The 17127-nt window shown below is 42.2% G+C and overlaps 1 protein-coding gene across 8 annotated transcripts in view; it reads right to left on the bottom strand.

Moving 5' to 3' along the window:
• The window catches only part of LOC139375134 (bridge-like lipid transfer protein family member 1), a 129452-nt gene that overhangs the window by 81724 nt on the left and 30601 nt on the right, over positions 1–17127 (bottom strand). For all 8 annotated transcript variants that reach the window (XM_071116621.1, XM_071116622.1, XM_071116624.1 and 5 more), the window contains exons 14-29: positions 12935–13090; positions 12672–12769; positions 12353–12546; positions 10824–10930; positions 10518–10735; positions 10100–10318; positions 9798–9935; positions 7433–7609; positions 7236–7364; positions 6975–7094; positions 4141–4466; positions 3735–3979; positions 3306–3540; positions 2645–3133; positions 2206–2479; positions 9–146 (exon numbers count right to left, since the gene is read on the bottom strand). In XM_071116621.1, coding sequence (XP_070972722.1) covers positions 9–146; positions 2206–2479; positions 2645–3133; positions 3306–3540; positions 3735–3979; positions 4141–4466; positions 6975–7094; positions 7236–7364; positions 7433–7609; positions 9798–9935; positions 10100–10318; positions 10518–10735; positions 10824–10930; positions 12353–12546; positions 12672–12769; positions 12935–13090 — 3263 coding nt within the window. The remainder of the gene's footprint in view (positions 1–8; positions 147–2205; positions 2480–2644; positions 3134–3305; positions 3541–3734; positions 3980–4140; positions 4467–6974; positions 7095–7235; positions 7365–7432; positions 7610–9797; positions 9936–10099; positions 10319–10517; positions 10736–10823; positions 10931–12352; positions 12547–12671; positions 12770–12934; positions 13091–17127) is intronic.

Raw genomic sequence — 17127 nt, 5'->3', positions numbered from 1 at the left:
TTTCTTACCTTAAAGCTGGGAACAGAGAGCTGGTCGAAGGAGGCAGAGCTCTCCTCACTGGTGGGCGTGTCCAGGTCCAGGGGGCGGTGTAGTGAGGACTTGGAGGTCCTCTTATTGGTGGGCTGCTTCTGAGACCAGTTAGACACCTGGGGTGTATTCAGAAGACGGTCAGAAGGTTTAAGATGTAACGAAGAGAGATGTCATGATTCCCTATTCTCCCTGATAAACAACAATGTAGGTGTAGGTTTGCAAAACTAACGGTAATTTACAAAAGTAACCCACATTTCTGGTAACTTTGCCATAGATTACATGTTAATTACCAATCTTTGGTAATTCGGTATTACTTTTTAAAAATGTATTCATATAAAGTATACATTTTTTATATACAGTTGAAGTCGGAAGTTTACATACACCGTAGCCAAATACATTTCAACTCAGTTTTTCACAATTCCTGACATGAAATTCTCTGTTTTATGTCAGTTGGGATCATCACTTTATTTTAAGAATGTTTTTTAAGAATGTGAAATGTCACAATAATAGTAGAGAGAATTATTTATTTCAGCTTTTATTTCTTTCATTACATTCCCAGTGGGTCAGAAGTTTACATACACTCAATTAGTACTTGGTAGCAAGTGTCGGGTAGCCTTCCACAAGCTTCCCACAATAAGTTGGGTGAATTTTGTCCCTATTCCTCCTGACAGAGCTGGTGTAACTGAGTCAGGTTTGTAGGCCTCCTTGCTCGCACACGCTTTTTCAGTTCTGCCCACACATTTTCTATAGGCTTAAGGTCAGGGCTTTGTGATGGCCACTCCAATACCTTCACTTTGTTGTCCTTAAGCCATTTTGCCACAACTTTGGAAGTATGCTTGGGGTCATTGTCCATTTGGAAGACCCATTTGCGACCAAGCGTTTAACTTCCTGACTGATGTCTTCAGATGTTGCTTCAATATAATCTACATAATTTTCCTTCTCATGATGCCATCTATTTTGTGAAGTGCACAAGTCCCTCTCGTAGCAAAACACCCCCACAACATGATGCTGCCACCCCTGTGCTTCACGGTTGGAATGGTGTTCTTCGGCTTGCAAGCCTCCCCCTTTTTTCCTCCAAACATAACGATGGTCATTATGGCCAAACAGTTATTTTTTGTTTCACCAGACCAGAGGACATTTCTCCAAAAAGTACAATCTTTGTCCCCATGTGCAGTTGCAATCCGTAGTCTGGCTTTTTATGGAGGTTTTGGAGCAGTGACTTCTTCCTTGCTGAGCGGCCTTTCAGGTTATGTCGATATAGGACTCATTTTACTGTGCATATAGATACTTTGTACCTGTTTCCTCCAGCATCTTCATAAGGTCCTTTGCTGTTGTTCTGGGATTGATTTGCACTTTTCACACCAAAGTACGTTCATCTCTAGGAGACAGAACGCGTCTCCTTCCTGAGCGGTATGACGGCTGCGTGGTCCCATGGTGTTTATAATTGTGTACTATTGTTTGTACAGATGAACGTGGTACCTTCAGGCATTTGGAAATTGCTCCCAATGATGAGCCAGATTTGTGGAGGCCTACAATTTTTTTCTGAGGTCTTGGCCGATTTCTTTTGAATTTCCCATGATGTCAAGCAAAGAGGCACCGAGTTTGAAGGTAGGCCTTGAAATACATCCACAGGTACACCTCAAATTGACTCAAATGATGTCAATCAGCCTATTAGAAGCTTCTAAAGCCATGATATCATTTTCTGGAATTTTCCAAGCTGTTTAAAGGCACAGTCAACTTAGTGTATGTAAACTTCAGACCCACTGGAATTGTGATACTGTGTATTATAAGTGAAATAATCTGTCTGTAAACAATTGTTGGAAAAATTACTTAGGACATCTACTTGGTGCATGACACAACTGACTTGCCAAAACTATAGTTTGTTAACAATACATTTGTGGAGTGGTTGAAAAACAAGTTTTAATGACCCCAACCTAAGTGTTGGTAAACTTCCGACTTCAACTGTATATATCCATATTGTCCATGAGTTTCTAGTGGATAGGCCATATGGTTCAATTCAACTTCACTAAGTTGATATGAAAGTTAACAGTAATATACCCTCCCTTTGCAACCCTATACAGGGGTGTCAAATGTATGTACAATACGTCTTACTTTTCCTATCTAATAATAATAATAATAAGATTTCAGGGATAAAGTAATGTGTCTCAGCCTTACCTGGTAGTGGGCCAGGTAACTCTGGTAGCAGGCCATGACGTGGGGCTGTCGTGTCACCAGGCCTGGCTCAGGGGTCTTCTCCACCTCCACCGAGCCCTCCTCCTCCAACCCCAGCGCCGAAACAAAGGAGGCCTGCGACTGGTGGCTGGGGATGGGGTGGGCTGGCAGCGGGGGCAGCATGGGGGGCATGGGTAGAGGCCTGGGCTCTGTGATGAGATCCCCGTTCAACACATAGGTGAGGGGGCCCTCCACGCTGTGGTAGATGGAGCTGCGGCTGGAATCACAACAGATTGGTTTAAATACTGCAAGCATGTGTTGTTTCCCTTTATTTTACTAGGTAAGTTGACTGAGAACACATTCTCTTAGAAAGTACGCGCTTAGGTAAGAGGGAGAAGGGTCGGGAAAGGAGGTGCAGTCATTTAGCAGCTACAGTTCCAACCTGTAGTGGTCCATGTGGTAGGGCTGCTGCTGGGGCTGATACTGCATCTGCTGCTGCTGCCTCCTCTTCTTCCTCCCAGGGTAGGTGCCTGGACCCTCATCTGCACTGCTGATGGGCTCAAAGTCCTCTGCTGCTGAAAAGTAAGCTTCGCTGTCAGCCACCGACATGCTGGAGTCGGCCGAGCGGTACTGGTGGAAGGTGCAGGAGTCTGCGGACGGCGTGAAGGGGAAGGAGCTGTAGCTCCGGCGCGGAGAGTCCAGGGCATTCTCGTCACTACGGGAGACCTCGCTGCTGAACTGGACGCCAGCGAGGGGTGGCGGAGGCTTGTCGGTGAAGACGGCCGCCGATAGGCTCTTGGTGCTGCCTAGCCGGGCAGACTGCATGGAGGACTGGCGCTTGAGGGGCGAGCGGAGAGGGGAGCGGAGGGAGGAGCGCTCCTGGACACTGTTGGGAGAGATTGGGGAGCCCTCAGGGACATCTGTAAGAGTACTGTGTAGAAAGAAGAAGGGGTTGAGAATACCAAGATAATGCACTTTGGAATCAACAAAAAGTCAGCTTCTTCACTCTTCGTGGGCTTGTATGGGGGCTGTTGGTCAATTGTGAATATGTGTGAGCATTGTGTATGCCTGTTGCACCCCTGGAGCACTCATCTGCTACTCACTCTGCAGTGCTTTTGCCGTTCATGGGGAACATGCGTTCCTCAGTGCTGGGAGACGGGGTGTCCCTCTCCCCAGCCAGTAGGGGCAATGCAGCGCTGGAGGAACTATTTTCCTCGGAGGAGGAGGCCGAACTGTGGGAGCGCGGAGGCACCTGGAGGCTCAGGCGTTGACCCCGCATTCCGGGATCCGGGGCAGGACTGGGGGTACAGGTGTCCTTCATCACCGCCAAACCCTTACCTATAGAAGGGAATACACACTACTGTAGGTTACGTGCGTTCCAGATACACAGATCAAAGCTTAAATGGAACAGAACAGCATCCTTGACATTTAACAATTTTCACAGTGAACCCAGATATGACCTCTGCATCGGTCTACAATCTCTATGAACTATAATCCTGTACCGTTTGATAAATAAATTATAACTCCCGTACCATCGGACAGTTTGGTTGTCTCCCTGGTGACGATCCACTCTCCAGGCTGCAGCAGTGATTGGCCGTAGCAAATGTCTGACTCAGCGCTGGAGGAGAAGGCAGAGCTCGAGGGGGTCTTCTCCTCCAGATGGAAGAAGTCCAGGCCTGTGTTGGTGCCCCCGTAGAAACGACAGCCCCCCAGGCAGCCACACTTATTCCTGCTTCGCTTGTTACGCCCTGTCTCATCTGACCACAGGAACCATAGACTGGGAGGAAGGGAAAGAGAGAGACAGCACACTCATGTCTCTGTGTTCTCTGTGTCTGTGACTGCTGCTGGTGGTGGCAAGACCAATTTTCTTTAGGGATCCATTTCCCCCTATTTTCTTTGGGATCAATAAAGTGTATTCATTCCTTCCTCCATTCCTACCTCTTGGTGTGAGCGTCATGGAGCTCCAGGAACTGCCTCTGCACCTCGTACTTGGCCGGGTGGTCCGCAGCCAGTGCCACGTCAGCTGTGATCAGGGCAAAGTTGACCGAGCCAGCCTCCAACCAGAAGGATCTCCGCAGTACAGGGGGCTGGCCCAGCCCTAATCCCTGACCTGGAGAGGGCCCTGGTCGGACCCCGTCTGACTGGGGCTGTTGCTGCTGCTGTTCAATGTACTGGTGGATATATACGTCCTGAACCACAGCACTGATCCCTTCTCCTACTGCCTGATTGTGCAGGTTGCAGTTGGCCAGTCGGATGGCGCCGGTCTAGTGAAGGGAAGGCACTGTTTTTCAACTCCTGTCCTCAAGCAGGGCTTGACATTAACTTTCTAACACTTGTCACTCTGGACATGTAGGACAGATTTTTTTACTTGTCCAAAAGCTTAAATAATTTTAAAAAAAAGGCCTGTAACACCATTTTTACATCATTTTATGATTCAAGGAACCACTTTACAAAATAAAATGTATTACTATCTTTTTTTTTTTACCATAAAGAAATATACAAAAATGTCAGCTACACACTTCCTATTGGCATCTTTGCATATTCAAACCTGTCTCAAAATACAACACTGCCCCTTTAAGGCTCTCCTGGAAGATGGTTGGCCACCCTTGGTAGCCTATAAAACATTGCAACATTACAATTACAACCAAATACTTTTTACATTGTTATAAAATAATTCCCTCCAGGGCTAGAAAATAAGGGCGTCCTGTCGTCCCTGGGATGATCAAAAATATTTATACGGTTCAAAACAGACTCTGGGACACTTCTGGGACCACAGATCCATACGAACAGTGCACATCATTTGTTTAATTTTTAAAGCAATGATGCAACAGATCAGACCGTTTAGCTTAAGATGTTGATAAAGTTTTATTTCTTTATAATATAAGCTCAACAATGTGCACATGGCTGTAGGCTATGCGCAAATATTCCAAAATCCAATTAGCGGGAAAACACTGTTCTCAAAAGCACACCGCACGCGTGAGTGGATCCATGTGAAAGAGATGAAAATATCAGTTAGAAATAAAGAAAGAGGGGAGATCTAAAGATGCATCAACTAGCATGGGTTACAAATATGACTAGGATTATTCCTTTGGCTGCCGGACAATAAAAGAACGTTGATTTGAAAACCAATAGAACAAGAGAAAAATGCTGGTTTCAATGTGTTTACAGTGCCTTCAGAAAGTATTCACACCCCTTGACTTTTGTTGTTTTGTTGCGTTAGCCTAAATTAAAAATGTATTAAATTGGATTGAATTGTTACTGACCTACACAAAATATCCATGTCAAAGTGGAATTATGTTTTAAGACATTTTTACAAATTGATTCAAAATGAAAAGCTGAAATGTCTTGAGTTAATAAGTATTCAACCCCTTTTTTATGGCAAGTCTAAATAAGTTCAGGAGTAAATATTTGATAACAAGTAACATAATAAGTTGTATGGACTCACTCTGTGTGTAATAATAGTGTTTAACCTCATTTTTGAATGACTGTCTCATCTCTGTACACCACACATACAGGTCCCTCAGCAGTGAATTTCAAATACAGATTTGACCACAAAAGGTTTTCTAATGGCTCACAAAGAAGGGCAAATATTAGTTTTAAAAAAACACCCATTGAATATCCCTTTGAGCATGGTGAAGTTATTCATTCTACTTTGGATGCTGTATCAATACACCCAGTCACTACAAAGATACAGGCGTTCTTCCTAACTTAGTTGTGGGAGAGGAAGCAAACCGCTCAGCGATTTCACCATCAGGCCAATGGTGACTTTAAAACAATTAAACTGTGATAGAAAACTGAAGATGGATCAACAACATTGAGGTTACTAAAAAAATAATAATTATCATCTAAAACATGCATCCTCTTAGCAACAAGGCACTAAAGTAATACTGTGAAAAATGCGAATACAAAGTTCTATGTTTGGGGCAAATCCAACACAACACATTACTGAGTACCACTATCCATATTTTCATGTATAGTGGTGGCTGCATCATGTTATGGGTATGCTTGTAATCGTTAAGTACTGGGGAGTTTATCAGGATAAAAAAAAAAAAATGGAATGGAGTTAAGCACAGGCAAATCCTAGAGGAATACGTGGTTCAGTCTGCTTTCCACCAGACACTGGGAAATTAATTAACCTTTCAGCAGGACAATAACCTAATATTTCTGTAAATTAGATATTTCTGTATATAATTTTCAATAAATTTGCTAAGATTTCTGTAAACAAGTTTTCACTTTGTCATTATGGGGTATTTTTTGTAGATGGGTGAGATTATAAATATATATATATATATTTTAATCCATTTTGAAATTAGGCTGTAACAAAATGATGTGGAATAAGTCACGGTGTAAGAATACTTTCTGAAGGTACATTATTTATGTAATTAAAAGTCTCATTAACCTTTGGCTACATTTTCTGCCGCCTCCAGGTCAGCATCGGTTTGGACAGGAGGCTGTAGCCAATATGCATATCATCTACACTTTGACATGTGAGCTTTTTTTTATGTATGTAGGCCTACATGAAACATTCATTTGAATATTAATCCAATGTTGGCCTCTGATCCAATTCTGATTGGAGTAATTGTTTGATATTGTGATTTTCAGGGGGATATTTTTTTACTTGTCCATTTGGACAACTTAAATCTGTATTCTTCTTGTCTGACTTTTTTAAATTACTTTTTTTACTTGTCCCAGCCATGAGGATAATCGTTAATGTCGAGTCCTGTCAAGTACCCCCTAACGTTAAACATTTTGTTCTGGAGTTTAAGAATTACCTTGATGTTGGCTGCACAGCTGTGCTCCACTATGAAGAGGTCGGCCCCATCCACAGCCAGACGGGTCATGGTGTACTTGAGCTCCTCAGAAGTCCGGCAGTGTCCAGGCAGGCATGCCATCTACAAGAGAAGAGAACAGAATAGTTACACTGGTTTATTACTGTCTTATATTTTTTACACAAATATAGAAAACCAGAAAACCAGCATACTACAGATTCTCTAGTATGTGATTTCCATGCACGGGAAGTGTCTAAGTGTTACCTTGGAGTCACACACACGGCGGTCCACCCCGTGCTGGCAGATGACGGAGGGCTTGGGCTGTTCCAGCTGGAACTCCCGGGAGAAGACGTGAAACATGTATGTCTCACCCCACTCCATCACACTGGCCAGCTGAGGAACAACACATTCATTAGATATACACACAGACACACACAGAGAGAACAGCAGTGTAGACAGACCTGTGGCATGGTGACTCTCCCAGTGAGGGCCCCGGCTTGCATGTCTATGAGCCAGGCGTACTCCAGGGTGTCTGTGCCTAGAGGCAGGCCCTGGGCTGAGAACATGGCGTGGGCACGCATCTGCAGACCAGACAGACTCAGGTGGCCGTCCCTCAGAACACCATCAGATGTGGGCCGCTGTGTGGATACAGGTAATAATTAGGGCTGTCAAAGTTAACGTCTTAACGCATTAATCACATCTCCATTTCTTCACCACACGCTTAAGCGAACGCGTTTCCACACAAAACCTTTTAAGTGCAACACACAACACGCTCTGTGCTGCTTACAGTGTGCACTCGGTCTCTGTAGCGCTTTCTATCTCTACTGTGGTGCTTAAACATCCACTATGCACACAGCTTTGAGCAACCATTTGAAGGAAAACTTACAGAAAGTTCAACCATAAATACATTCCTAGGCCTCTCTTTAGATAACAGGAAAAGCATAATTTGTACAGAAGCAGCTAGCTAGTTATGCTAATGTTAGCTAGCTAGCTAATCAAAATAATGTTTACAGTGCCATGGCTGACTCAACTCTAATTTCCCACAATGATTTTGATCAGAACAGGATATCCATTCCATTTAGCTAATGTTTTTGTTGTAGTTCTCAGGTCAAACTATTTAAGCAAATGGTCACACATTTTTAGTAGTAGCAGCTTGTGACTAGTTCATGTTGAAGAACATGGATAAGTAGCCTAGGTTAGATCTAATAGCTGTTTTATATATTACATGAACTCAGACCTGGCTGATCTGTTGTTATTGTCTTCTGTGGAATTGATAACATTGTTGGGCAGGTTTAAAACCTTCTTTTTCCCCTAAAGTCAACCCTGAATGTTTAACAACTTGTGTGTTCATGCAAGTGTTACACTTCAAGAACAAGATGGAGTAGGCCTACTTAAACATTGGGAGCATTAATAGCTAGCTATATGCTGTGGTGTAAAGTACTTAAGTAAAAATACTTTAAGGTACTGCTTAAGTAGTTTTTTGGGGTATCTGTACTTTACTATTTATATTTTTGCCAAACGTAACTTTTACTTCACTACATAACTAAAGAAAATAATGTACTTTTTACTCCATAGATTTTCATTGACACCAAAAAAGTACATTGACAGGAAAATGGTCCAATTCACACACTTATCAAGAGAACATCCCTGGTCATTCAACCCTAGTGCCTCTGATCTGGCGGACTCACTAAACACAAATGCTTTGTTTGTAAATTATGTCTGAGTGTTGGAGTGTGCCCCTGCTATCCGTCAATTTTTAAAAAAATTGAAAATTGTGCCGTCTGGTTTGCTTAATATAAGGAATTTGAAATTATTTATACATTTACTTTGACTTTGATATTTAAGTACATTTTAGCAATTCCATTTATTTTTGTTACTTAAGTATATTTAAAACCAAATACTTTTAGACTTTAACTCAAGTATTTTACTGGGTGACTTTTACTTGAGTCATTTTCTATTAAGGTATCTTTACTTTTACTCAAGTATGACAATTGAGTACTTCTTCCACCACTATTGTATGTCAGTGACTTTTGTGTTGTTTATGTTGAAAATACCATTAAAAGGTTCTGATGAAGAGTATTTAGTGTTTATTTCCCTTACAATCAAAACAGATTGCCTATAAGTAGTTTTTGGCACATTTCAGCAAATTCAAAAATTGTGAATAATGCCATTATTTTTATTCCTTATTTTAATCTCATTACAGTGCTAGTAATAATAATAAACTTGTTGGAGCCTAAAGACAGGTGGGATTAGCTTCCTATATGCATATACACGCATCACACAAACATCCAGACATTATGCATGCACATCTATCATACATTCATCACAAGCAAACAATCTTGTGGAAGCACAAAACAACCTCTTAGAATGGTTAGTTCCTACAGTTTGACAGTCAAATGGTAGTATTGTGCGATGTGCATTGCTAATAGGTAAAAAGTGTCTATTTGATTCTTTGCAATTCAAATCTTCAGCCAGTTGATCAACATTCACAGTACTCTCAAAACATTGAGCCACATACCCACAACAAAAATGTTGCAGTCTATTATTCTCAGCAGAACTCAGTTCTGCAGATAATTGCATGAGGGAAGAGATTACCAACCAGGGCATTTCAGGTAAATCTCTTAGCTCTTGAGGCTCCAGTAATAACAAACCCATTGCTACTGCTAAGCATACAATCATAAACCATGTTCTGCGCCATGTCTACATCAATCCAGTGCTTTTAAATCCTTATCAACATGAACAAGTGCACCCCTTGAAGTGAAATGTGAGGGCTCTTGTATGAATGTATCACTAAAGCTCCTTTCCTTTCGATTATGATTGACTCACCTGGTAGTTGTCACTGATGAATATGTGAGCCGGTGAGAGCACAAGCTGGAGCATGGTCTCTTTGTAGCCCTTTTTCATCTCAAAACAGAGCTTCTCTAGGAACCCCGAGGGGGCTTCAGGACTGTCGCTGCCGCAGTGCTGTCCAGACACACGTGGAGAGAGAGAGTTAGAAGAATGTCTGGGTTAAGGGGTATCTCCAGCACTGGTACAACTGGTACAAAGTGGTGCGGATAGACAACATAATGTGTTAGTTGCTGATAAAGATTGCTGGCTGTTGCAGGGGTAGGTGGGGATGGACTTACCATGGGCAGGCGTCCGTGCACCTTGTAGAGGTTGATGAGGACGGTGATTTCCCAGGGGCGCAGGGCCAGGGGGTGGAGGGTGGCACCATCCCTCCCGTCATCGTCCAGGCCCAGTGGAGACCAACCCAGGGTGGAGGAGGTGGACAGGGAGGACAGCACAGGGCTGGACACCGCCTCCTCAAAGTCTGTGTACATGTCGTCCTCACCAAAGTAGTTCTCCTATAGAAAGGGGAGAGGGATGTGTGGAGGGTTAAATCTTGTGACATTTTCTAACCAAAGGGCTGAATCCTTGATTTGAAGAATGTACAATTTACTCAAATGTTTTCCTCAAATCTCGCATTTACCCTCCCTAGGGGGTTTCTGGATGTCTATGTGTCTGCACAGTTTCCTGTGCTGTATGTTGTCTCCCTGACTGTACCTTGATGGAGACGAGGGCCTTGAGCAGGGGCCCGTAAAGGATGATCTGGGAGTCGGGGGACATCTCTATCTCCACATGGAGCCTGTCAGGGGGCAGCTCAGAGGGATCTGTGGTCACCCTGCTGTTGTGGGCAGAGCTGCGAGGTGGTGGCGGGTGGGGCACAGACAAGTGCTCAGGGGGGCGCAAGGACGACAACATGGCATCCTCCATCTCCGACACTGCAGGGACAGAGAAACACTCACGTAGAAGTACAGAGCAGGAACATATAAACGCAAATGAAGTTAAACATCTTAGGAATCTGCTCACAGGACTGCTTGAGCTGTTTGTCTGCCTTCTGGGGGTAGATGGGGTGCCAGGTGTAATCAATGATGAGCAGGAAGTTTGGGACGGTCCAACAGTCCACCCAGCCAGCTCTGAAGCACAAGGAACAAATGGCATAGTGAAATGGTAATTACATAGTAATAATTATTTACTTGTTTATTTCTTTGGGATACAGTGAAACAAGCACCACAAAGGGCTGTGGTTGACATTAAATGTTGTCAGACGCTTATTGTATCACAGTAATTGACCGTTAATTAACATAAACGCATTTAGCATCTCCAGGCCTCCACACATGCATGGCTTTGGAACATCTACATAAAAAAAAACTATTATAAATCAATTGAATATACACCATCACAATAACGCCATTATTTATTTTAGGTCTAAAGAAAATGTATTTCAGAAGAACAGAAAATGAGTTGGCCTACGGTATGTTATCTGGCTATGTGCCATCCCATAGGCTGTTGGTTTGTTCATTTAGCAGACAAGATCTGCTTAAAAGTTCCATGCCATTATTTTATAGGGTGAGTATTGTCAAAGTGAGACACTTTCTAAAAATGTGCTTTCCCGGAACACCTTACAGAATCATCCCATTGTCTTAACCCCCAACATGATACCATTCTAAATAGCTTAAGAACTCTACTGCACTATACAAAATAAAATAAAAAATATTAAAAACAGGATGGATGACTTCTTCAAACACAAATTGTCCTGAGACTACTGTCAGTCAATACTAATATACTAATATTTTCATATTAATTAAGAAACTATTTTTTAAAAATCCCTATTACTATGCTATTCAAAATCAAATACAATTTCAGTAATTGTAGGTTAAATCTGAATTTGTTTAAATTTAGGCTAATATACCAAAGATACTATCTTAAATCAGTATTTGTTTATAAAACATTTTCTGCCATGTGTAATTTGCAGTAGGCTATGTATTGTATAAAGGCACAATCATTATTTTAATTCAGGTTTTTTTTTCGGGCTTGGGCTCATATATAGGCCTATATTTATGCACAAGATCTAATATGCATATGGGTGGTTTGAATTAATCATCACCTTAGAAAGCGCTGTCCATTTCGTTGTTAGGCTTTGAAACAACATCCACAACAACCATGTTTTTCACTGTTTCAACCTGTTGATGAACTTCTTTCTTCAAATTCATCAATCACAGTGAGGTGAGTTTTAAAAGAACATACTGTTTTGATAAGTGTTTAATGTGATTTTCAATTGCATTTGCATTGCTGTCAGAGTGGTTAGAGGGACAATAGAGCCCTGAGTATGAGGCCATTAGGACTCTGAGGATTGTTAGCGAGTTGGGTACCAGTAATGCGTATCCAAAGTACATAAGAGATTACTGTGTTTACTGTGGTCATGACTTCCGACTGCTGGTGTGGTGGTAATACAATCACCGCAACAGCCGTAGCACCTCTACCACACAGTTTCCTAGTAAATGATGGCTAAATACTGGTGGAATACCGTTAATTAAAGTGTTAGTGGGTCTGACTCACTCTGCGTGGGTGATGTTCCTCCAGCCGGACTTGTTGAGTTTGGGAGGGCCGCCATGGCTCTGGCCCTGGCTCTCCCCAGGCATGCACATGTCAGGTGGCAACTTGCTATTCTGGTAGTCCTTGGCCAAGGTGAGCAGTGGGTACCTGCTGGGGTGGCAGTCTGGCAGGGAGAGCCGCAAGTCTGTGTCTTCAGCCTGGGATTAACACAGAGACACAGACTTATACGTGCCCACATTGGGAAGTACTGTAAGGGTACTCCTTACATGAAATGATCTTGAAATCATGAAAAATTCCATCTGCTATTAGCTACTGTACTCACCCTCAGACAGAACCTTGTATTGCAGGTGGTAGGGACATACTCATTAAAAGGCAACGTGAAATCAATGTTCAAAGTCTCCCCACAAGCAGCCAGATACACTGAAAGACAAAGAGTTATACAATATCAGTAAAACGTTAATCATTTCGATTCTTATGTGCATCAAAAGTGCAGGCAAATTGTATATGTTCACTACATACAATGTTAAGTTCACTCCTTGCGAATTCTTGAGTTTGTTCATCATTTAATTCCAACAGCTGTCTCACCATTCTCCTGTTGCTTAGTGGAGCAGTCGATCCAGTTGTGCTGGTTGGCAGCCCAGAGCATCTCAAACTGGTGGAAGACAACCTTGAACTTCCAGGCGTAAGGGACAAAAGAATAGATATCCGGGGCACCGTCACTAGCCCAGTCCCCGATCAGGTCTAGAGACGGACAAGAGCGAACCAAAGTGTCTACATTCAGCAGCGTTTGATTCAGTACAATATGTGTACATCAAATGTCTATAGTGCAATTCCATGCCAAATAAGCCCGCAATTTTCATTCTTAATTGGTTTTTACATTTGTATCAACAAAAAAATGTCATGATGAAAGTGGCCATTTTATGCCCTTTTTTGACCTAGACATACCTACTGTAAGACCCTATGCTCTGTAAACCGTGCATGATAGACATCTTGGTGTCATTATAGTCCTTATAGTGTGCTCTAAAATATGGAGTATGTCTTGATCCTGAAATGAAATATTTCACATGAATTTATCCAACATAACATATTTTATTACTACCCTTGTAGATTTAGCTTATTTTAAGACATTGTTTGTCACAAAATACTCTACAAGTACATCACATTTCAGTGTATCCAGAGTATGCTCTTTCGTAAATCTGAAGGTATGATCAATTGATGAGCACCACCAACACAGTGAATGTGGAAAATGGATTCAAAGGTAACTCCCTCTGCTGCTGACTTGCTGAATGTGCGATCCTAAAGGACGGCGGTGATTGGTTATTTACCTATTAATTTGTATGTATAAAATGGGTCATATCAGAGAAACTTCTCCGCTAGACATTATTTGGGGTGTTTTTTCAGTCTCCCTACATATTTATGAGAGGATGTTTCAGACAAAATTATGCACTATAGCTGTATTTTAATTTTTTCGCGCCTGCAGAATTCATCCAATGTCGTCATTGGTTGACTGAACCTGCTCTCTTCCTAGAGCTGGCCGCCAAAACAAACTGAGCACTCCGCTTGGAGTTTAACAAAAGGCACCTAAAGGACTCTCAGACCATGAGAAACAAGATTCTCTAGTCTGATGAAACTCTTTGGCCTGAATTCCAAGCATCACGTCTGGAGGAAATACCCCATCAGACCAGAGAATCTTGTTTCTCATGGTCTGAGTCTTTAGGTGCCTTTTGGAAAACGGCAAGCAGGCTGTCATGTGCCTTTACTGAGGAGTGCCTTCCGTCTGGCCACTGTACCATAAAGGCCTGATTTTTAGAGTGCTGCAGAGATGGTTGTCCTTCTGGAATGTTCTCCCATCTCCACAGAAGAACTCTGAAGCTCTGTCAGAGTGAGCATCGGGTTCTTGGTCACCTCCCTGACCATGGCCTTTCTCCCCCGATTGCTCAGTTTTGCCGGGTGGCCAGCTCTTGGAAAAGTTTTGGTGGTTCCAAACAGCTTCCATTTAAGAATAATGGAGGCCAGTGTTCTGCCACTTCTTGGGGACCTTCAATGCTGAATACATGTCAACTGTGGGACATTATATAGACAGGTGTGTCTTTCCAAATCATGTCCAATCAATTGAATTAACCACAGGTTAATGAAGTTGTAGAAACATAAAGGATGATCAATGGAAACAGGATGCACCTGAGCTCAATTTACAATCTCATAGCAAAAGGTCTGAATATTTATGTAATTAAGGTATGTTATTTTTAATACATTTTCAACCATTTCAAACAACCTGTTTTCACTTTGTCATTATGGGGTATTGTGTGTAGATTGAGGAAAAAATATAATTTAAGAATGTTTAAATAAGGCTGTAACGTTAACAAAATGTGGAAAAAGTCAATAGGTTTGAATACATTCCAAAGGCACTATACACACACACACACTATTTGTTTTGTATATTTTCCTTTTATGTTCCCATAGCCCTATCACCCCACCCTTAATTGGATAAAACTAATGGACAACAACACTTGGGCTTCTACTTCCATCTTATACATACTACATACATTTTACGGACAAAATGTATTTTACTCCCATCAACCCTAATCTACCATTTTGTTAAAACACGTATACTTGCCAACCTTTGTTTAAACGATACCGCTAAAACAAATGATGCAGGGAGTTGGTGTAAGACTGAAGCTAGTTTATCCAAATACAATTCATGAATATCACAATGAATTGATAAAGAAGTCGTAGTCAGCACTTGATTGGTTTTTTAATAACACCATTATATATAAAAAGGTTTTGATTTTTACTATTTTCTACAGTGTATTTTCTACTAGTAAAGACAAACTATGAAATAACACATGGAATCATTTAGTAGCCCAAAAAAGTGTTACATGTTTTATTCTTCAAAGTAGCCACCCTTTGCCTTGATCACAGCTTTGCACACTCTTGGCATTCTCTCAACCAGCTTCACCTGGAAAACTTTCCAACAGTCTTAAAGGTGTTCCCGCATATGAAAAACAAATTATTGTCCCACTAAGCGCAAACCAGATGGGATAGCATGTCGCTGGAGAATGCTCTGGCAGCCATGGTGGTCAAGTGTGCCTTGAATACTAAATAAATCACTGACAGTGTCACCAGCAAAGCAGCCCCATACCATCACACCTCCTCCTCCATGCTTCAAGGTGGGAACCACCGGATGGCAGGTAGCCTAGTGGTTAGAGCGTTGGACTATTAACCGAAAGGTTGCAAGATTGAATCCCCGAGCTGACAAGGTAAAAATCTGTCGTTCTGCCCCTGAACAAGGTAGTTAACCCACTGTTCCCAGGCAGTCATTGTAAATAAGAATGTGTTTTTAACTGACTTAGTTAAATAAAGGTTTAAAGTTGTTCTGTTTTTTTTAACACACGAGATCATCCACTCACCTACAACGGTGGTTGGAACCAAAAATCTCAAATTTGGACTCATCAGACCAAAGGACAGATTTAAACCTAATATCCATTGCTCATGTTTCTTGGCCCAAGCAAGTTTCTTCTCCTTATTGGTGTCCTTTAGTAGTGGTTTCTTTGCAATCTGACCATGAAGGCCTGATTTCAAGCAGTCTCCTCTGAACAGTTGATGTTGAGATGTGTCTGTTACTTGAACCCCGTGAAGCATTTATTTGGGTTGCATATTCTGAGGCTGGTAACTCTAATGAACTTATCCTCTACAGCGGAGGTAACTCTGGTTCTTCCTTTCCTGTGGCAGTCCTTATGAGAGCCAGTTTCATCAAAGCGCTTGATGGTTTTTACGACTGCACTTGAAGAAACTTTCAAAGTGCTTGACATTTTTCCGGGTTGACTGACCATGTCTTAAAGGAATGATGGACTGTCGTTTCTCTTTGTTTATTTGAGCTGTTCTTGCCCTAATATGGACTTGGTCTTTACCAAAAAAGGGATATCTTCTGTATACCACCCCTACCATGCCACAACACAACAGATTGGCACAAACGTACTAGGGAAAGAAATTCCACAAATAAACTTGTAACAAGGCACACCCGTTAATTGAAATGCAATGCAGTGACTACCTCATGAAGCTGGTTGAGAGAATGCCAAGAGTGTGCAAAGCTGTCATCAAGGCAAAGGGTGGCTACTTTGAAGAATGTCAAATATTTTTTGATTTAACACTTTTTTGGTTACTAATGATTTCATGTGTTATTTCATAGTTTAGGTATTCACTATAATTCTACAATGTAGAAAATAGTTGATATTGCGAGGGTTAATTTGTTTGCGCAATGCGCTGTCAATGTGTCAGTATATTGTGTATGTAAGTGAATCCTCATGATTGTATTTTCCTTCCTTTTTAGACCACATAGGCCACTGATCACTGATGTGATCTTCCTGTCTGGGTTGGCGCCCCCCCCCCTCCCCCTTGGGTTGTGCTGTGGCGGAGATCTTTGTGGGCTATACTCGGCCTTGTCTCAGGATGGTAAGTTGGTGGTTGAAGATATCCCTCTAGTGGTGTGGGGGCTGTGCTTTGGCAAAGTGGGTGGGGTTATATCCTTCCTGTTTGGCCCTGTCCGGGGGTGTCCTCGGATGGGGCCACAGTGTCTCCTGACCCCTCCTGTCTCAGCTTCCAGTATTTATGCTGCAGTAGTTTATGTGTCGGGGGGCTAAGGTCAGTTTGTTATATCTGGAGTACTTCTCCTGTCCTATTCTGTGTTCTGTGTGAATTTAAGTGTGTTCTCTCTAATTCTCTCTTTCTTTCTCTCTCTCGGAGGACCTGAGCCCTAGGACCATGCCTCAGGACTACCTGAC

The sequence above is a fragment of the Oncorhynchus clarkii genome, chromosome 19 (assembly GCF_045791955.1).
Source record: "Oncorhynchus clarkii lewisi isolate Uvic-CL-2024 chromosome 19, UVic_Ocla_1.0, whole genome shotgun sequence".
Lineage (NCBI taxonomy): Eukaryota > Metazoa > Chordata > Actinopteri > Salmoniformes > Salmonidae > Oncorhynchus > Oncorhynchus clarkii.
This window is presented reverse-complemented; position numbering and strand designations above follow the sequence as displayed.